The sequence below is a fragment of the Hyperolius riggenbachi genome, chromosome 4 (assembly GCF_040937935.1).
Source record: "Hyperolius riggenbachi isolate aHypRig1 chromosome 4, aHypRig1.pri, whole genome shotgun sequence".
Lineage (NCBI taxonomy): Eukaryota > Metazoa > Chordata > Amphibia > Anura > Hyperoliidae > Hyperolius > Hyperolius riggenbachi.
The window spans coordinates 317,304,871-317,326,785 of record NC_090649.1 but is presented as its reverse complement, the minus strand read 5'-3'; the positions used below and the strand labels follow the sequence as shown (position 1 = coordinate 317,326,785).

The 21,915-nt window shown below is 46.0% G+C and overlaps 1 protein-coding gene across 2 annotated transcripts in view; it reads left to right on the top strand.

Moving 5' to 3' along the window:
* The window catches only part of PEX3 (peroxisomal biogenesis factor 3), a 46,209-nt gene that overhangs the window by 3,025 nt on the left and 21,269 nt on the right, over positions 1-21,915 (top strand). For both annotated transcript variants that reach the window (XM_068231699.1, XM_068231700.1), the window contains exons 2-6: positions 482-570; positions 3,267-3,398; positions 6,546-6,627; positions 17,202-17,245; positions 20,041-20,165. In XM_068231699.1, coding sequence (XP_068087800.1) covers positions 501-570; positions 3,267-3,398; positions 6,546-6,627; positions 17,202-17,245; positions 20,041-20,165 — 453 coding nt within the window. In that variant the 5' untranslated portion in view covers positions 482-500. The remainder of the gene's footprint in view (positions 1-481; positions 571-3,266; positions 3,399-6,545; positions 6,628-17,201; positions 17,246-20,040; positions 20,166-21,915) is intronic.

The following is a 21,915-nucleotide window of genomic DNA, read 5'->3' as shown; positions in this document are numbered from 1 at the left end:
ACCAGCCTGTATGGTGAACTTGGGGTAATGGTGGTGACATTCTAATATATGGACTGAGGCATTGAAAAAGCTTTAGCAAAAGCAACATATATTGTCCAGCAGTTTATGTGTATGCAGTTGACTTCATGACTTTTTTTCTACAGTACAAAACTAGTTGTGGTGCAGTTAATATCATACAAGATTTGTGTCATGATCTTGTCTCATAACCACTGTTGCACTGATTTTGAATGGTTGATTACGTAAATGGCATGCATTGAATAGGTTAATTATAACACATTTTAGGGATTATGTTTTGTATTTACAGAACAATAGTAATGCATTCCTTTCTTTAGAAGTATATTAATGCTCTCAGTAGACCTGAATGTAATGTTTTATGGATATACCTATTTGCACAAATATAAAGAATATATAGTGGTGGTATGCCAGACACACTTTTTGCCAGCAGACTTATCCCATTTCCTCCCTTCTCTATCATTTCTAGGTCCTTGTTTAGTGTTGCCATGCTGTCGGTTTGGAACTTCTTGAAGCGCCACAAGAAGAAGTTCCTCGTCCTTGGTGCATTGGCTGGAGGTAATTTCTTATCTCTTTTATAGGGAACTTGAATTGAGCATATGGATGGAACAGTCATTAAGCTTTACTTATAAATCTTACTTGACTGACTGTACTACTAAGCTAGAAGAAGAATTGATCTGCAGCAGCACTGGATCTGCAGCAGCACAGCATTATATCAGATTGGACCAGCAATCACTGGTCCAGTCTGATATAATGCTGACCAAACACGTTTAAGTCTATGCCAAATCGAACGTATACAATTAAGTAGGCCATACACATCGATTTCTTCCGTCAATATACTTCCGATTCGATTTCTCTGATCAAATCGGTGTGAAATCAGTGCAGAATTTGGCCTGCTCAATTTACCGACTGAACCGATCGGTCTGGGCGGAAAATTTTGGTCGATCAGCAGTGGATCAGGAGCCTGTTGCTTGTGGCATTCGATTTGGCAACTGATGAGAAGGTATTCTCACCTATCTGCCGCTCGTCCCAGTCTCTGCTGGTCCCCAGCACCTTCTTTACTTCTGTCCTCTGGTACCTGTGTAACGTAATGCGGAGATAGGCACAAGGGGCTTCTAGTGGTCACAGTGCCCCTAGTGTCTGCTCCCCATTACACTACACAGGCGCCCAGGGACAGGAAGTGAAGAGGAGCAGCTGGCAGAGACCTTGCAGATGCGGCGGACAGGTGAGAACCTCAGGCAGGCTGGGACCCTGGCAAGCACACAGATTTTTAAAGATTTCATGCTGAAATCAATTGAAAATCTGTGTGGAGGCAGTGGAGCAGATAGATCCTCTCTCTGGTCGGAGAGAGATCTATCTGCTGACCATATCGTCCAGTGTATGGCAACCTTTAGGCTGCATACACACATGCAATTTTGATAGGCCAATCACTGGCCGATTGGACCACCTCCGGTGACAACCTGCCCTGGCCTTTGTATTTCAACAAATTTTCCTTCCTTTCCTCCTCCCCCAACACATGTCCATCAGAAACACTCTCTTCTGTGTCTGTGGTTGGTTGACAGGAGAGGAGCAGAGCTGTCTGTAGCCACGGATGTCTGTATCTCTTTAGTGCTGAACAGTGTAGAGATGTGCTGCCTGTGACTGGCTGTCAAAAAGCATGTGGCAGTGCACTTGTCAGCACCAGGGAGATACATGCTGCACAGAGAGTGGCTACGGGCAGCTTACTCCTCTCCTGCTTATACACAGGTGGTTGTGCTTACCTTGTGCAGGACACAGACCAACCAGGCAGAGCTAGGGTGGGGGCCAAGAGCAGGAGGAAGATGTGGGCTGGTGCATAATCAGAAGCAAGACAGTGGAAGGGCACTTACTCCCCATACAATTAGCTGCACAGTACTGCAGTCTGTGAGGAGGGGGAGGGAGAATGCCAGGTAGGGAGGAGGAAACCGGTATATTATAGGGAGGAGGCAGGAAACAGGACTTGAGGTTGAATTTAGATTGTCCCGCCCAAATCGGGACTGTTGGGAGCTGTGCAAATATAAGTGGATTAGGTTATCAGATGACATCTTTAAAAAGGACATTATTAGGTTAAAGTGGGCCTGAACTCTTGCACAGGACAGAAATGCACCCTGTATGTATTTAGAGAGTTTAGCCCGTCTAATTCACCCTCATCTGTGACTATGCACAAGTTGTAATTTGATCTCTCCGCTTCGTCAGCTACCAGCTGTGGCAGAGAGGTAATATGTAAACACAGGATGTTAACACTACGTCTGTTTCCATGAAAGCAGGAAGAAGTCAGACTGCAGATTTATTGCAGGATTTGTATCAGCTGTAACAAACAAATGTTTTCTTTAAAGGTTATTATGCTGTTGCGTATCTTTCAGAACAGAGAGGAAGTTCTGAGTTCAGATCCGCTTTAAGGTATTTGTGTTGTCAAAAATGAATTTAGAGATTTAAGAGGTTGAAAGAAAACCTGAACTAAAACTAAACTTAAAGTGAACCTGAGGCCTCGGGTTAATAAACTGCCGGAGGCTTTCCTCAAGATTGTGACCACGCTCTTCTTCATGCATGAGTGCAGCCGTGCCTGCACAGTTGCATGGAGCCGTTCCTGCAGGAGCTACTTCGGCTTACTACACAGGTGCAGCTGTACATTTCCTAGGGGAGCGAGGCAGCAGTGCCGTGGTGTGGAAGGATAGCACATAACCTCGCTCCCCATAACCCAGTAGGCAGGAGCATCACTCAGGCTATTAGACTTATGTACTTTATGCTCAGACATTGCTCAGGTGAAGCTGGCAATTTAATTGCCTGTAAATCCTGAGTGATGTCAGGTGATAAGAAGCTCACAGGATTCTTATTACCTTGAATTGCATATGCCCTTATGTTATATGTCACACACAACATGGTCTTCAGCTGAGGCAGCTGGTCAGGGCCCTATTTGCTGAGACGCGAGCATGTGTTCAGAGATGGATGTGTTCCTTTATAAATAGCTGGTGAAAGAAAAAAATAGGGATAATGTAACGATAAATGTATAACAGTGTAGTATTTCTTCCTTTTAAATCCGCCCCTATGTCATTTAAAAGTTAATACCAATAATAATAATAATTGTAATTACAGAAAGCGTATGATGTTTTTAAAATCTCGCCTTCGTTCTGGTGATGGCAGTGCAGTTGCTGGGGAAGGGGGCTTAACTCCGAGTCCAAAAAGATTGCACATGACAGCAATTACAACATTTTTACATTTTGACTTACTTTACTCAGGTGTCTATGTCCTGGGGAAGTATGCAGAGAAGAAGATCCGAGAAATCCAGGAGAAAGAAGCTGCCGAGTACATAGCGCAAGCACGGAGGCAGTATCATTTTGAAAGCAACCAAAGAACATGCAACATGACAGGTAATTGTATTCAAATGGACAGCAAGACTTACAGAGACAAATGAGGGTGTTTTTAGTTGAAGCTGAACTGAAAATAAGTTTCTGAGGTACAGTATTAGTTCTATTTGAAGTTGTAATGGTAAATGATAGGAAATTTCCTGGAGTCTCATATACCTTTTTTCAATTTAAATCTTAGGTAAGATAACCATAAGCATTTACAGTACATAACTATTTATATTTACCTGGGGCTTCCTCCAGCCCACTGTAGGCCATGTGCTTTCTCGCCGCACTCCTGGGCCCCTACGTTCCTCCACTGACCACCCCGGTAGTCGAAGGACTAGTGCGCATGCATGCCTTGGCCACGGGTGTCCTTGGTCACGCTCCAGTAGTCAGGAGGGATCTGAACCTGCAAAGTTAGTTAAGACTTGTAATTGCACAGGTACAGAATGCTCCCGACCATGGAAACGCGGCCAGGTCCACGCATGCGCAGAGGAGTGAAACTGGCCCAGTCGGGTACCTTACCAGCTCAGACAGCAGAGGAATGGATCAGCCTGGGAGTACAGCAAGACTACAGGGGGCTGGAGGAAGCCACATGCAAGTAAGTTTATATTTATTTAATCTCAGGTACAGTTTCAATTCTGAATCTGAAGTGTAAACAGCAGCCATGTCAGTGTGATAGACCATCTGGTTCATTCAGCTCTTACGCAGAGAAATAATGACCATTTGAACTTTTCCCAACTTTATTGTTATTAGGATTCTTTGTACGGCCAGATACAAGTGTTTTGGATTTCTCAGGGAAGCTGACACTGCTGTTAGACTTTCTGTTTGCACAGCTAAAGCACTGGTTTATTAACCATAGCAATGAAAACCAAAAATAGATAAAAAAAAAAAGAAAGGAACACAGACAAGTTTTAAAGTAGGATTGGTACTACACGTACCCTTTAAAGTTGAACTGAAATGATTGCTGCATGATATGATGAACATGGGTACATATAGGCCCTGATGCACTAAACAGCGGTAAAGTTGCTGTGTCCAGACAGCACATGTTGATTTTACCAATACTAACACCGGGGAGAAACTGCCTCCTAAGCCAGTAGTATGACACACATTACCAAGTTAATGCGTATCTTGATGTGGTGATGTGCTTTACTATAGCAACGCATCTGGTGCTAATGGGTTAAGAGACAGTGCTCCCTCAGCACTAGTATCAGTAAAATTGTTTAGTGCACATAAAAACAGTCCTACTTAGAATTTGCCTGTGTTCCTCTTTCAGTACTGGCCACAATTGATTACTAAAGGCGGGGGAGGGGATACTAGCCACACTCCATTACTAAGGAAGGGGATAGATACTAGCCACACGGAGTATAAGCGCTCACACGCTTTATGGACCAGAACCAGTTTTATATGCTCCTGTACTGCCTGATGAAGCGAGACTGTTGACCGCGAAATGCGTTGCAATTTTATGGAGCTGTGAATAAATTGTATATTTTTACTCTGCATTTGAGTAAATGTCCACTACCAGAGGGAGGTAAGTCCACCTCGACTTCCCTCTATTTATCATTTTTAGAACATTGTTTTACTCTGCTTGGCGCCTCTCTTCGTACATATTACAGCACGATTAAGTCCACCCCTGGTGAAGGGGTTCTTTCCCCATTTTCCTATCTACAGAGAGCGACTTTTATACCTGAGTGGGGTCAGGTACTAATACTCCCCACCTGCCTGTCAAGTGGTTACCTGATGGTAACCCACCTTTGTGAGTATAAGTACCTTTGACATTACATTATATATTGAGCTTACCAGACAATAATGCACTATTGGGCTCTTGGTGTCCTCTGTTTTGTTTTTACAAGTGGAGGTGGGGGCTAACAGATACTAGCCACAATGACTACCAAGGGGGTAGGGGTACAGATACCGTCTGCAGTGATTACCAAGGGGGGTGTTGCACCTGGGGACCACAAGGAGTCACTGGCTGCAATTGGAGACCAGGAGGTCTACATAGATTTGTTTTAATAACATTGCTTCACTCAATTTTAAACTATTAAACAGAGCAGAGCTAATGACCCTTTGAACTTTCCTGCAGTAAAACATTAAACAACCAAGAAAAAGTGTGAGACAGGTGGATGTAAGTGCTTCAGAAAACAAGTACTGTCTTTGAGCCAAGTTGGGTCGAAGATCTCAGAGAAGCTTGTTTGCATAGATAACAACTGAAGATTCTTAACTTTTCCTGTACTGGAAAACAATATGAGACCGTTTTCTTTGCTACTTATGTTCTATTTCGTATCTGTACTACACATACAATTCATTATCTCATACGTTTATTTTCACTTTAGGTTTGCTTTAAAGGGACACTTAAGTCAAACAAAAAAAAAAATGAGTTTTACTCACATGGGGCTTCCAATAGCTCCCTGCAGCTGTCCGGTGCCCTCGCCGTCTCCCTCCGATCCTCCTGGCCCTGCCGGCAGCCACTTCCTGTATCAGTGACAGGAGCTGACAGGCTGGGGACGCGAGTAATTCTTCGCGTTCCTGGCCACAATAGCACCATCTATGCTGCTATAGCATATATCATATACCATATAGCAGCATAGAGGGTGCTAATGTGTCTGGGAACGCGAAGAATCACTTGCATTCCCAGCCTGTCAGCTCCTGTCACCGAAACAGGAAGTGGCTGCCGGCGGGGCCAGGAGGATCAGAGGGAGACGTTGAGGGCACCGGACAGCTGCAGAGGGCTATTGGAAGCCCTAGGTGAGTAAAACTCATTTTTTTTGTTTGTTTGACTTAAGTGTCCCTTTAATGTCTCCACTTGGGGGCCAGGAGGTGTTAATTACTGCTGTACTCTATACATGTTGGAGTATGTCTCTGCTGGAGGAGGGTGGGACAGGAGTAGTGGGAGATCAATGTCCACAATGCATGCACTGAGTGCATTGAGCAGTACAAAACTTGAGCTTCAGTTGATACTTAATAGTTTTCTGTTTAAATATTTCAACATTTTTCAAGTTTTGCTGTATCCATCTGATTGGAATTTGATTGGATGGCAGTCAGGGAGATCAGTTTGGTGCTAATGCACTTACTCTGTGTAACTATATACTGTAGATGAGTGACATTTATCAATTCACTTCCCTAACACCCATATCTGATCAGTTTTTGTATCCTGTCTTTTTTTCTTCATAGTATTATCAATGCTTCCTGCTTTAAAAGAAGCCTTAATGCAACAGCTGAATTCAGAGAGCCAAACAAGTCTTCTAAAAAGCAGGTATGATTTGTGTAAATAAAATACAGGTAGTCCCCAACTTGCCCGCTGATCAGCCGCGATGATGTCACAAAATCGGGGACTACCTCTTCTACTCGCTAGGCGCTGTTGAAGCCACAAGGTGTCTCACCTGGTCCATGGGGGTCTGTGACAATCAGGGATGTGTTCTATCCCTTCACTGTTCCCCTAATGCTGGCTTCTTTTACATCGCCTAATGATGCAGTCAGGAGAAGCCGGCACTAGGGGGAACAGTGAAGAGAGAGAGGATGTCGCTGACTGACATGGGCTCCTATGGACAAGGTGAGATGTGGTGGCTTCCGCTGCGCCTACTCTACAGGGCTGGAGGAGTGAAGGAAGCATGGGGGCAAAAGAGACACAGCGGGGAACGAGGCCTAGCGGGACACAAGGCATAGCTGGATATAGGAGGCACAAGAGGTACAAAAGAGGCACAGGGTGACAAAGGAGGCACAAAGGGGATATAAGGTGGACAAGGGAGACATAAGGAGGAATAAAAACACACACACCCTCGCTTGGTGGTCCTCCCCCTGCTTATTAGACACCTGTCTCTGTCTTCCTGCTGGATAGACATGCCTCTCTAAGCCACTTCAGTTCCAAGCAGCTATGTCTTGATTCCTCTCCTTCCCTCATACTCCTGCACCATACCCCAGGAATCCCTGCACCACTCACATCATTATGCCTGCCTCCTTCTCAATGGGCAGTAAAAGAAGAAGAGAAGTGACACAGTCACACCCCCTCCAGGATGGGGCTACTGGAGGCTGGGCTGTAGTAGTGACAAGGTGCAAGATTTACTTGTATGAGAGCTGAATAATCCTTAAAACAAAATCCTGTCATGTACCTGAGAAGCAAGAAATTTGGGCGCATGAGGCAAGTGGACAAAAAGGGTACCACCATTCAATCCCATAATCAACATCGTTTGATGGGCGCCGAACAGGAAAAAAAGGAGTCTGGAGATTATTAATGTTTTCAAACGGCGCCCGGAGATTATTAAAGTTTTCAAACTGCGCTTGTGATGATTTAAGTTTACAAAATGCGCCAGTGATGGATAACGTTTACAAAAATACTAAACATAACTATAGTATCTAACTAAAACGTTATTTTAAATGTTATTTCTTACTGTTTGTAAAACATTATTATTCACATAATAAAGCGATCAGTAAGTAAATTGTAATATATTTTTTACAGTCACTATTTGTAAAACATCATTATCCACACAATAAAGCTATCACTAAGGGGGGTTTTAGGGTTAGGCACCACCAGGGGGGATTTAGGGTTAGGCACCACCAGGGGGGATTTAGGGTTAGGCACCACCAGGGGGGATTTAGGGTTAGGCACCACCAGGGGGGTCTTAGGGTTAGGCACCACCGGGGAGATTTAGGATTAGGCACCACCAGGGGGGTCTTGGGGTTAGGCACCACCTGGGGTGTCTTAGGGTTAGGTTCCACCAGGGGAGATTTAGGGTTAGGCACCACCAGGGGGGTCTAAGGGTTGGGGATAGGTAAAGGGAGGGTTCTGTATGAGAGTAGGGTTAGGTTTAGTTGTAGTAAAATGTTAGTAATATTTACTAATGTTTAACAACAGTTATTACGAGCGTATTTATATATTTTTTTCATATTTATAAACAATATTTTCAGATTTTATTACATGAAGAAATTATAAATGAAGGTTATACACAATATTATACAATTATAACGATTATACATATATTATCGTTTTTAACAAACGTAATTATAAGTTTCACTTTTAAAACAGGGAAGATTATCGTTTTCACAATTTCGCAATTTCGTACACATTATTAACCACTTTAGGATCCTTGGTGCGCATATCCACGCCCCTTTAAACTACACGAGCGGATCAGGAGGGTAGATATGCGTACTTCTGCCTTACCGTCGCGTTCACAATCCCCGCGCTGTTTACTGTCGATCCACCGTCGCAGCCCCCTCCATCTGTGATCAGGATGTGAGAATCTTTTGATTCTCAATCCCGATCACCGTTCCCGTGGCTTCGGAGAGCTTGTAAATGTCATACAAGCTCTGAGACCCCACACTTCCATGTTCGGCTGTGTTCTATTAAGGCCCCGTTCACACTTGCGGTTTTGCAAAAACCGCACCGGATGTCCGGACCGCACCGGATCCGGATCGGACCTGAACCGTACGGTTCCTGTCCGGATCCGGTCCGGATCCGGTCCGGTTGCATACGGTTTCCGTGCGGTATGAACACGGTTGCGGTCCGGATCCGGATTCTTAAAGAGATAACAACCTGTATAAATACCTGGGGTTCTGGGAGGTCAGCAGAAGCTCTGGGGTCATTGTTGGAGACAGCTGGACGTGTGGAGACCATCCTTGGATACAGAGACAGCAGTTGGGACCATGGATCCAGTCATTTTTTACGCTTATTACCTGGGAATTCTCTCCTTCCTGTTGTTTACCTACTACTATGTGGGGAGAAGGCGTGCTCCTCGCAGGAGATGGTGGGTGCACCCTCTACTAGCCAGGAGGCAGAGGAAGGGAGAGTTCCAGGCCCTCTACCGGGACCTCAGACGACACCCACAGAAGTTCTACAGCTACACTCGGATGTCTATTCCCCTGTAAGTATATAGGCCTAAATACACCAACCCCCACCATTCCTAAACACCCCACCCTCACCCCCACAACACCTCATCCCTGTATACCTAGCTAAACACACCACCCTGACCCCCACACCCCTGTATACCTAGCTATACACTACACCCCCACCCTCCACAACACTCCCAAACCTCTGTAAACACACCTCCCCCATCCTCCACCCAACACCTTGTCCCACAACATACTTTACAGCTTCTTCCTTTACATCTCCTGACAGGTTTGATACCCTTTTGGAGATGGTGAAGGATGACCTTAGGAAGAAGGATACCACGTTCAGGAGAGCAGTCACACCACAAGAACAACTACTCATCACACTGAGGTATGTAAAAACAAATTTTTTTATTGCAAAAACAACCACTTTCCAACATGGAAACATTCTTCCAACATGGAAGACAAAAAATTAACATATCTATGGTATAGCCCGGTCAGTTTTAAGGAACACCAACCACCAACTTTGTGCTGGAAGAGTTGTAGGGCATAGCTGCCCAAGTGTCTTTCGGGGACACCAGGCCCTAAAGTTGAAGTGCTTCAAAAACCTAACCACTGGCACAGGACCCTCTGAGCCATGGATGAAGGACACAGGGCAGTGAAAAGGCTAGGCCTCTCACCGACCAGTCAAGGTGTCCTTCATCCATGGCTCCAAGGGTCTTGTGCAAGTGGTTAGGAACAAGAACAAAGTGAGGAGCAAGAGGAACCGATGGCAGAGGTGCATGACTACAGGTGCAGTGCAACAGGCACAAGGTTGTGACCCAGGTAGTGTCTTTCGGGGACACCAGGCCCTAAAGTTGAAGTGCTTCAAAAACCTAACCACTGGCACAGGACCCTCTGAGCCATGGATGAAGGACACAGGGCAGTGAAAAGGCTAGGCCTCTCACCGACCAGTCAAGGTGTCCTTCATCCATGGCTCCAAGGGTCTTGTGCAAGTGGTTAGGAACAAGAACAAAGTGAGGAGCAAGAGGAACCGATGGCAGAGGTGCATGACTACAGGTGCAGTGCAACAGGCACAAGGTTGTGACCCAGGTAGTGTCTTTCGGGGACACTAGGCCCTAAAATTGAAGTGCTTCAAAAACCTAACCACTGGCACATGACCCTCTGAGCCATGGATGAAGGACACAGGGCAGTGAAAAGGCTAGGCCTCTCACCGACCAGTCAAGGTGTCCTTCATCCATGGCTCCAAGGGTCTTGTGCAAGTGGTTAGGAACAAGAACAAAGTGAGGAGCAAGAGGAACCGATGGCAGAGGTGCATGACTACAGGTGCAGTGCAACAGGCACAAGGTTGTGACCCAGGTAGTGTCTTTCGGGGACACTAGGCCCTAAAGTTGAAGTGCTTCAAAAACCTAACCACTGGCACAGGACCCTCTGAGCCATGGATGAAGGACACAGGGCAGTGAAAAGGCTAGGCCTCTCACCGACCAGTCAAGGTGTCCTTCATCCATGGCTCCAAGGGTCTTGTGCAAGTGGTTAGGAACAAGAACAAAGTGAGGAGCAAGAGGAACCGATGGCAGAGGTGCATGACTACAGGTGCAGTGCAACAGGCACAAGGTTGTGACCCAGGTAGTGTCTTTCGGGGACACCAGGCCCTAAAGTTGAAGTGCTTCAAAAACCTAACCACTGGCACAGGACCCTCTGAGCCATGGATGAAGGACACAGGGCAGTGAAAAGGCTAGGCCTCTCACCGACCAGTCAAGGTGTCCTTCATCCATGGCTCCAAGGGTCTTGTGCAAGTGGTTAGGAACAAGAACAAAGTGAGGAGCAAGAGGAACCGATGGCAGAGGTGCATGACTACAGGTGCAGTGCAACAGGCACAAGGTTGTGACCCAGGTAGTGTCTTTCGGGGACACTAGGCCCTAAAATTGAAGTGCTTCAAAAACCTAACCACTGGCACATGACCCTCTGAGCCATGGATGAAGGACACAGGGCAGTGAAAAGGCTAGGCCTCTCACCGACCAGTCAAGGTGTCCTTCATCCATGGCTCCAAGGGTCTTGTGCAAGTGGTTAGGAACAAGAACAAAGTGAGGAGCAAGAGGAACCGATGGCAGAGGTGCATGACTACAGGTGCAGTGCAACAGGCACAAGGTTGTGACCCAGGTAGTGTCTTTCGGGGACACTAGGCCCTAAAGTTGAAGTGCTTCAAAAACCTAACCACTGGCACAGGACCCTCTGAGCCATGGATGAAAGACACAGGGCAGTGAAAAGGCTAGGCCTCTCACCGACCAGTGAAGGTGTCCTTCACCCATGGCTCCAAGGGTCTTGTGCAAGTGATTAGGATCAACAAAGTAAGGAACAAGAGGAATCAAAGGCACAGGTGCAGGACTACAGGTGCTGTGCAACAGGCACAAGGTTGTGACCCAGGTAGTGTCTTTCGGGGACACCAGGCCCTAAATTATTAGTGCTTCTAAAACCTAACGACTGGCACAGGACCCTCTGAGCCATGGATGAAGGACACAGGTCAGTGAAAAGGCTAGGCCTCTCACCGACCAGTGAAGGTGTCCTTCACCCATGGCTCCAAGGGTCTTGTGCAAGTGATTAGGATCAACAAAGTAAGGAACAAGAGGAATCAAAGGCACAGGTGCAGGACTACAGGTGCTGTGCAACAGGCACAAGGTTGTGACCCAGGTAGTGTCTTTCGGGGACACCAGGCCCTAAAGTTCAAGTCCAGCAAAACCAAAAGTTAAAAAGCCCTGTGATGGTATCCTTCCTCCGAGGATCGGAGGTATTCAGAGGAGCATGTCCAGGAACAATTTGACTTTTTTTTTCAAATTGTATCGGCACCACTACTAGAAAAGGTGGGAGTTGCTGCCTGGAAATCTGGACTCTCTTGGGTGCTGGTCGTGGATGAGCTGGACCCTGACAGCGGTGGCCCATATTGACTGCCTCTGTAGCCGGTGTACATCTGTGATGATTGCCAGGTGGGCACCGCTGTTGGTTGTGGGGGTCTAAAAATTGGTGGTTGCAATAATGGCGTGTCCATGTGCTGTTTAATCACCTCCAGCAAATTGGAATGGCACGCCATCAGGTTTTGTGAAGGCACCTTTTCTAGATATGGTATTAGAGACATCACAGTGTGAAAACACGGGTGTGCCTGCAATTTCAGTAGTTCCTTGCTTTGTTGATGCATTTGCTGCATCATGTTCTGCAGCTGGCCCACCGACTGATGATGCTGCGCACGCAGTTGGTCGATTTCTCCTCTGTGCATCTCATGCATCATTTTAAGCTCGTCCCTGTAGTGCCCATGTACAGCGTCGAGCTCACATTGCAGTGTAGTGATGTGGGACTTGTACTGCTCCATGATATGGCCCCTGTCCTCATCTTGCAACTGCCGGGTTATGAGAGTTTGGTGGCTCTGAAGAATCCCGAGAAGTCCGGAGACAGCCCCGGACATCTCGGACTCTGTCTCTCTCCTTGTTGGGGGGAGGGTACCTCGACGCCTCACTGGTGTGGTGGTCCTCACTGGTGGTGTGGCAGCATCTTCCCGTCCTCTGGCCTGTGTCGGGGTTGCCCTGCGCGCTGGTTGTGCTGCAGTCTCTCGGTGCTCCTCACTTTGTTCTTGTTCCCCTGGAGCTTCCATAGCGGTCGATTGTGGAGGTTCAGCTTCTTCCACACTCGGTCCTGCAACCTCAACATCCAAGCTCTCTTCTGCCAAGTCATCATCAAAGGACGGAGTTGTGATTAAGGACTCCCTTCTCCTACTCCTCGCCTCGGGGCAATAGGTTACATCGGCGACGTCATCATCCACCAAGCTCTCCTCACTGCTGAACCGTGCCTCCTGGGTCGGTTCCTCTTGCTCCAAATTGTCTTCAGTCCTGTAGATAAAAAAAATATTTATTGGTGTGCCAAACAGCATGTGGCGTCAATTCACAGAGCTAGCAAACACTAGCAATCACTTTATCACCCGTTTCTACCCAACATTTGATAAAGCTTGTGAGAAAAGTTCGCTAGCCATGGGAATTGAGGCCATAGCAATACATGGCCGAAGTCATGGTAAATGAGCTCTCAGTTCCTGCCCACAGTAGTGGTACTTACAGTCTAGGTTCCAGGCTTGCATTGATGAAAGACAATTGCTTGGCAAATTGGTAGTCTTTTTGTCGCCTTCCCCCGCCACTGCCACTTCGTTCGGCAAGTTTTTTCTTCCGTAGCCATTTCACATATGCATCCCGTATATTCCGCCACCTTGTCTTGTACCTTTCTCCTGTAACGACATGAAAATTTGATTTCGATTATTTCTCTTGTAGGTACATCGCAACTGGACAAACATATACATCGCTACATGTCACATTTCGTATTGGGAAGAGCACGGTGGCAGGCATCGTCGTGAGGACTTCGAGGATCCTTTGGACGCGACTGAGGGCCAGATACATGCCTGTGCCGGACACCACGAAATGGGAGGAGATCGCCCAGGGCTTCTGGACCGAGTGCAAGTTTCCTAATTGTGTTGGCGCACTGGATGGGAAACACATCCGGATTCAGAAACCCGTGGGGAGTGGCAGCCATTATTTCAACTATAAAAAATACTTCAGCATTGTTCTAATGGCAGTGGCAGATGCGGACTACAAGTTTGTGTACGTGGACGTGGGGTCGTACGGTAGTTCCAATGACTCTGGAATTTTCCAGCGTACGACCCTTTGCCGGCTGATGGAGGAAGGCAGACTGCGTCTCCCCCGTGACAGACCCTGGCCTGGGACAAGGGCACCGGCCTACCCCTATGTGTTTGTGGGGGACGAGGCCTTCGCCCTGTCCGACCATGTAATGCGTCCGTACCCAGACAGGGGACTTGATGCCAGCCAGCTACACTTCAATGCTCGGTTGAGCCGTGCAAGGAGAATGGTGGAGTGCACATTTGGGATCCTGGTGTCAAAGTGGAGGGTGTTCCACACGCCCATGCTGCTGAAACCGGGCAACGCAGTTGTCGTGGTGAAGGCAGCATGCATCCTCCACAACTTTGTGCGGCAGGAGGAAAGAGAGACTCCGGAACCCCCGAATGTGCTTCCACTAATGCCCCTGCGGAGGTATGCAACCAGGCCAAGGGTAGTGTCACTGCGGAACAGGGACCAACTGAGACTTTATTTTACCACACCACCTGGACGAGGGTGAATGTTTGGTTTTTAATATGTTTTGTTGAAATGTGTTTATTTTGGAGTTTCAAGTTTGAGTGAATTTAAATGTATTAATTTTTTACAATAAATTGATGTATAATAATTGGTCATTGTGTATGTTATATGTGCACAGGTGGGGTACATCGCAGGTGGGTGGGATACATCACAGGTGGGTGGGATACAGCACAGGTGGGTGGGATACAGCACAGGTGGGTGGGATACAGCACAGGTGGGGTACAGGTGGGTGGGATACATCACAGGTGGGGTAGAGGTGGGTGGGATACATCACAGGTGGGGTACTGGTGGGTGGGATACATCACAGGTGGGTGGGATACATCACAGGTGGGGTACAGGTGGGTGGGATACATCACAGGTGGGATACATCACAGGTGGGGTAGAGGTGGGTGGGATACAGCACAGGTGGGTGGGATACATCACAGGTGGGTGGGATACATCACAGGTGGGTGGGATACATCACAGGTGGGTGGGATACAGCACAGGTGGGTGGGATACAGCACAGGTGGGTGGGATACATCACAGGTGGGATACATCACAGGTGGGATACATCACAGGTGGGTGGGATACATCACAGGTGGGATACATCACAGGTGGGATACATCACAGGTGGGGTACAGGTGGGTGTGATACATCACAGGTGGGTGGGATACAGCACAGGTGGGGTAGAGGTGGGTGGGATACATCACAGGTGGGGTACAGGTGGGTGGGATACATCACAGGTGGGGTAGAGGTGGGTGGGATACATCACAGGTGGGGTACTGGTGGGTGGGATACATCACAGGTGGGGTACTGGTGGGTGGGATACATCACAGGTGGGGTACTGGTGGGTGGGATACATCACAGGTGGGGTAGAGGTGGGTGGGATACATCACAGGTGGGGTAGAGGTGGGTGGGATACATCACAGGTGGGGTACAGGTGGGTGTGATACATCACAGGTGGGTGGGATACAGCACAGGTGGGGTACAGGTGGGTGGGATACATCACAGGTGGGATACATCACAGGTGGGGTACAGGTGGGTGGGATACATCACAGGTGGGGTACAGGTGGGTGGGCCACGGGTGGGTGTGCAACACGTGGGTGACACAAATCCATAGCAAAAGTTGAATACATCACAAGCTTAAACCACAAGCCCCCCCCAAAAAAACTTCTAGTCAACATACCCTCTGTGCCTTGCTGTCTCTTGCTCAAGTTCTCAAAGTCCTCCACATACAGCTTGGCAATTTTTTTCCACAGGCCTCTGCATTTTTTGATGTTGCTGTGGTCCGCATCCCCCTTGTCCCACAGGGCTGGTACCTGTTGCACCTGTAGGATGAGGTCTTCTGATGTGTAGGGCCTCACCCCCTCGCTATCAGACAGATCCTGCTCCATATTGCTGCCAAAGAGCTCCAGCATGAAGTCACTGCTGCTCCACTCTGTGAACGCTGGTGCCATGTGGTCCCCATCCAAAATGGCCACCATACCATAGAGTCTGCATAGGAAGTGTGGTACAACATCCGGTTTTTATAGCCAGTGTGTTGTGCGCTCTCCGGTTCTCATTGGTTTCCATTGGCCGGATGCAACATTCCGGCTCCGGTCCGGATATGTCAGCCGGACCAGCCGGACCAAAAAATAGCGCATGTTGGAACGGACGCCGGAGTCCGGATCCGGTCCGGCTCCGGTCCGGACGAAACGGACGCATGTGAACGGTCGCATAGACTTTCATTGCTATGCCGTGCGTCCGTTTCGTCCGGTCCGCATGCGGTCCGGCTCCGGCACGGCGATTCCGGATAGCAGCCGCTAATGTGAACCGGGCCTTATAGAAACACGGTCTCAGTAGCACCATCTTGTGGCCAAAAAGTAAAATACACCTTTTTATGCCACTATACTGTTTTATATAGAAAGTATTTTTTTTTATTTTATCACTTTTAACCCCTTCCAACCCTGCCCCACAGTTATAGAAATAAATCACTTGTTAAAAAAAAATTACATAATTTTTTTTTTTTTACATAGTTACCTTAGGGACTTTTCTAATACGGATGTCATGAGAGTATATCACTGTTAATTTTGCAAAAAAAGAGTCTTGTAATACGTGAAAAAGTATTAAGAATCCCTAAATGGAAAAATGCTCCTTTATTTCCAGATAAAATATTATCACCATACATTGTACTAGGGACACAATTTAAATGTAATAAACCAGACAAATGGGCAAATAAAATGTGTGGGTTTTATGTACCAAAGCACATTTTATTTTAAAACTATAATGACTGAAAACTGAGAAATAATCATTTTTTTTCCTTTTTTTCCCCTTATTATTCCTTTTACAATGCATATAAAATAAAATAATTCATAGCAAAATCTACCACCCAAAGAAAGCATAATTTGTGGCGAAAAAAACAATATATAGATCATTTCAGTGTGATAAGTAACAATAAAGTTATCGCTGAATGAATGGGAGGAGCGCTGAAATGTGAAAGTTGTTTTGGTTTTTAAGGGAAAAAAACCTATGACCCTGAAGTGGTTAAATGTGTTTTAATATGTAAAACATTGTAAACGAGATACAACACAATATTTTTATAAACGCTATTACTGCTTATCGTTTACACCACGCGCCCTTTTTTCCCCGACGCCCTTTTTGCATGGACACATGTACCTGACATAGTCAAAACGTTAATCGTTGATTTTTAATCTTTACAACCAAACTAAGACTAGGGGAGTTGATGTATTATTTATGATCAGTAAAGATGGAGTTGTTTATTTCATCAGTTCATTTTCACATTTGTTCTGCTTTAATGTTTTTACTTTGGACAGTTAACATTTATTTTTCTTTATTTTATGCACTGCAGACCAGCAAACAAGATAGAAATTTGGGAAGATTTAAAGATCATCAGTAAGTATGTGGTCATCACAAAGCATCAAGTATGGATGCTGGTTAAATAAAAATTTGTCATTCTGATGGATGAACTGGTGTTGCTGTAGTTGATAGCTTTGCTTTGGAATTTGGATGGCTTAAAAAGTATTCTCCAGGTGTCCTCTGTATGTAGTATGTCTGTGTGTAGATTAGTACCAAGGCTTTTTATAAGATTATACGAAAAAGGTCTCCTCTGAGGACTTGCGCTTTGGCAGCTCTTGAACTGACATTCACACTCAATTGCAGATGGATTTGATGGATAAGATCTGGGAACCCTCTTGGAAAGGGAAGGGGCGGGGTGCCCTGAATATATGCTAAGGCTCTAGGAACTAGGCAGTTGGAGAACTGCCACTGTTGCTGCTGATTATCACATTAATTATTAGTAGTGACACGTGAAGTCGTGCCCATAAGAAGCAAAGGCATTCCAGGACAGTGCCTGGAATGTCTTTGCTAAAATCTCATCCCTGCAGTAGAAGAGGTTGTAGCCAGCAGGGAGTGGCTTTCTGGAATCTGTAGTGGAGAACTGTACCAACATGTGACTAGTATGTCAGGTATTTCAAATCAATAAGATTGTATCCATATCTTATACCACTAGTGGAAAGGGGAAGATGTCTACAGGCTTAAAAAAAAACCTGTATCAGGTCAAGTAGCCAGTCTCCAGGAACAGGGCTGGTTCTAGTAACAGTGGGGCCCCGGGGCAGAATAAATCCGGAGACCCCCCCCCCCCAATAGACACCCCCCACTCGACCAAAATGTGGCATTAGGGGCCCTTTTTTGCAACAAATTTCCCTCCTGGACCCCTGAGCTGGCTGCTGACTCTCCTTCCCAATCATCATCTAACTTAACAGTGCTCCCCAGGGCCCCTGGAGAGTCTTTGGCAGTGTAGTGTGTCACCTGTTCGCCAGCACAGGTGAGAAGCTGCTCTGCCAAAGACTCTGCAGAGGCCCCAGGGAGCAACAGTTAAGATGGGATGGAGATGCTCTGGGGCCCTGGGGCAATTGCCCCCTTTGCCTCTATGGTAGCGCTGGTCCTGCCCAGCAAGCAGGGAGTCATCGGTGTAACAACCCTTGCTACATTGAAGCAATGGCAAGTATTAGGAACCCTTTACCTCCCGCAAGAATCCCAAGGTGATCTACAAGTTTTTCTGAAAGTGAAGAACACCTATAGGTATGATGAAATATGCTCCTTCTACATGCCTGAAAGGGGAACCTTAACTGTACAAAAAAAAAAAAAAAGAGTTACCTGGGGCTTCTACCAGCCCCCTGCAGCCGCCCTGTGTCTGTGCTGTCATTAAGTGTCCCTCCAGTCCCCCGCAACAATCCTGGTGAGTCGGTGGGCCACTGCGCATGCGCGGCCTCCATCACATTTACGTCGACAGGAGCATTCTGTGCATGCGCAGCAGACATTTTTTGTTCTGCACATGCGCAGAGCACTCCCATCCACAGGTGCGCGATTAGGAGGCATGCGGACCAGGGCAGCCTTTAGAACAGGGCCTTTAGAACGAAACTGAGTTCGCTACGATGAATTGGAGGATCAGTTTGTCCCGGAGCGGGCACAGGGCAGCTGGAGGGGGCTGGTAGAAGCCCCAGGTTATTTAAACTTTTTTTTTTTTATTATTTAATAGGGTTAAGGTTTAAAGCAAACCTGAAGCGAAAAAAAACCCTTATGATATAATGAATTGTATGTGTAGTATGGATAAGGAATAGAACATTAGTGACAAAGAAAAGAGTCTCATGTTTTTATTTTCAGGTAAATAGCTTCTTTTTTTTATTTTTATTTTTTATATATAACATTGCAAAATTCTATCGTATTTGCAGTTTACAAACCACACTCTGTATTTTAAACTGTAAAACAGGGAAGAGTTAATGACCCTTTGAACTTTCCTGTTGTAAAATCTTATCTTATGCTGTCTCTCACTGTTTCATGGTTAAGTGCTTCAGAAAACAGGACTGTCTTCAACCCAAGTTGGGGTGGAAGAGCTCAGAGAAGCTCTTTTGCAAAGATAACAACTGAAGTTTCTTAACTCTTTCTGTACTGGAAAACAATGAGACTCTCTTCTTTGCTACCAATGTTCTATTTCTTAGCTGTACTACACATGCAATTCATTATATCATACGTTTATTTTCGCTACAGGTTTGCTTAAGCAATTCTATGAAGAAACAAAGATTTAGTGGCTGTCCACACATAAGGCATTAAAAGTGCTACATTTTAGAAGCATTTTAATGCATTAGTAAGCTTCATTTAAAAAAGGTTTAAAATGCTTGTCAAATCTACATAAAGCTGGCCATACTCTATTTAATTATCCCTTGATTCTTTTGTTTTCAATCGATATTACAATCGATATGATCAATTATTTTACAATTGACTTAAAGCCAACTTTGCGCATCTAGCTTTCTATTAATTTTAGCCCTTAATATTGATTTCAAAAGAAAATTGAGTGAAAATTGAACAGTGTATGGCCAGCTTTAGGCATTTTTAAGTGTTTTGACATATCAGTAACTGTGACAAAGCATCTGTACAGCATCTGGCCCCGAACTGTCGCATGGGGGATTGATTCCCAATCCCTGTGGGCGATTGGGGTGACAGTAATTGCATGTGTGTACTGTACCTAGTTTTAGTTTTATACACCAAAACAATTTATCGTGTGGATTTGGAATAAACTTTGTTAAACAAATTGCCCCTTCTCAGTGGTCTGTTCATCTGTATGAATGAATGAATTATATAAACCACATTGCTAACATTTATTCTGTTCGTTTTGGTCTGTTATTTCCCAGGCTTCACCAGAAGTATAGTAGCAGTTTACAGTACGTGTATGCTTGTTGTTCTGCTCCGTGTTCAGCTAAATATCATCGGCGGATATATCTATTTGGACAATTCGCTAGGGGGAAAGTCCTGCAATGTAAGTACTGCAATGAGTGCATCTGCATGCTGTATGTGTATTTGGCCTGAATAGTGATATGTAGCAAGTTTACAGATTTGAGCAGCTGTCCATTCTGGTGATGGAAATGAATTGCAGTGCTGATCACAGTGTGTAGGTACATGTATTCCTGAGCCCAAAGTGCAACTAGTCCTCATTTAACTCATATACCATATATTTTCTATCAGTCTAGTCACAGTGGACCTATATCCAAATACTATAAAGTACAGTAAACCTGTGAATACTTGATGTCATTTTTGATTGCTCTGTGTTTGCCTTCAATGTGATTTTTCTTTGCTCTAGAATAGCTTTTTTATATACACTGCTGCCCATAATTATTTATACCCCTGGAAAATGTTGACTTAAAGTTACTTGCCTGGCAGTCCTGCTGATCTCTTTGGCTGCAGTAGTGTCTGAATCACACACCTGAAATAAGCATGCAGCTAATCGGATCAGAGCACCTGATCTGCATGCTGTGGCTTAATGTATTAGAGGCAGGGGGAATCATCAAGACAGCCAGGCAATTAGCATTGTTTAAAAGGAAATAAATATGTCAGTCCCCATGTCCTTCTCTTCTCAGGTTGCCTTTAAAGGATATGTAAACTTATACATGCAAGCTAGCAGAGCAACAAGTCAATGGAATATCTTCCTCTATGTTGCAGACAGGTGATCAGAATCACAGCAACCTTGCTGACCCTGATTAGCTCTGTCACAAGCAGTCAGTGGAAACATCATAAGAATACAATCAATGGGAACATAAGAAGAAAGACAATGGGAGCTGCCCGGGCAAAAGTATAAATGGGCTAATGCTGGGCATAGACGGTTTGTTTTTCTTTATCAATCGAGCTGCTGATGGCTCGATTGATAATTTCCGACAGGTCCGATCACCGCGCGGATCGATTCCCCGCTCGATCCCCGCGGGCGGACAATAGCGGGAATCGAGCGGAAGATAAGGAGCGCCCGCAGGGACCAGCGGGAATTGATCCAGGAGTGCGGGGACACGGCGGGAATCGATTCGGCGGCTAATCGAGCCGCAGAAATGAACCGTCTATGCCCAGCATTTGAATCCCATAGGTGCAGCTTTCACTATAATGCTGGGCATAGACGGTTCGTTTCTGCGGCTCGATTAGCTGCCGGATCGACTCCCGCCGCAGCCCCGCGTGCGCCTGGATCGATTCCCGCTCGTCCCCGCGGGCGCTTCATCTTCCGCTCAATTTCCGCTATTGTCCGCCCGCGGGTATCGAGCGGGGAGCGCGCAATGATCGGACCTGTCGGAAATGATCAATCGAGCCATCAGCGGCTCGATTGATAAAGAAAAACGAAGCGTCTATGCCCAGCATTAGGATCTGGAAGATAGGAAATGACAAGGGCACAAGCAAGGATAGCTATGCTCCTATTGCTTTGGGACCAGTATTTTATAGGGAAGTGGTCAATTTACATACAGTCAATCAATCATTAATTTTCTGCACTCAAAACCCTCATATCAAGCCAAAACTCTAATAGAAATAAAAACAATCAGGTTACAAAAATGGAGGCTATTGGCTTTCAAAATGGATTGCAAACAACAACATTCTGTACTGGACCATTTCACCAGCATTGAAGTTTTCTCTGCGAAAAGGGTCCCTACTCTACCTATACCAGTCATCAAGCAAGCAAACATTTCATGTTTTTGAACCTGAAATTCACACTGAGGCACTATCCGGTTCTGTCGTTAAAGGAAACATGTATGCAC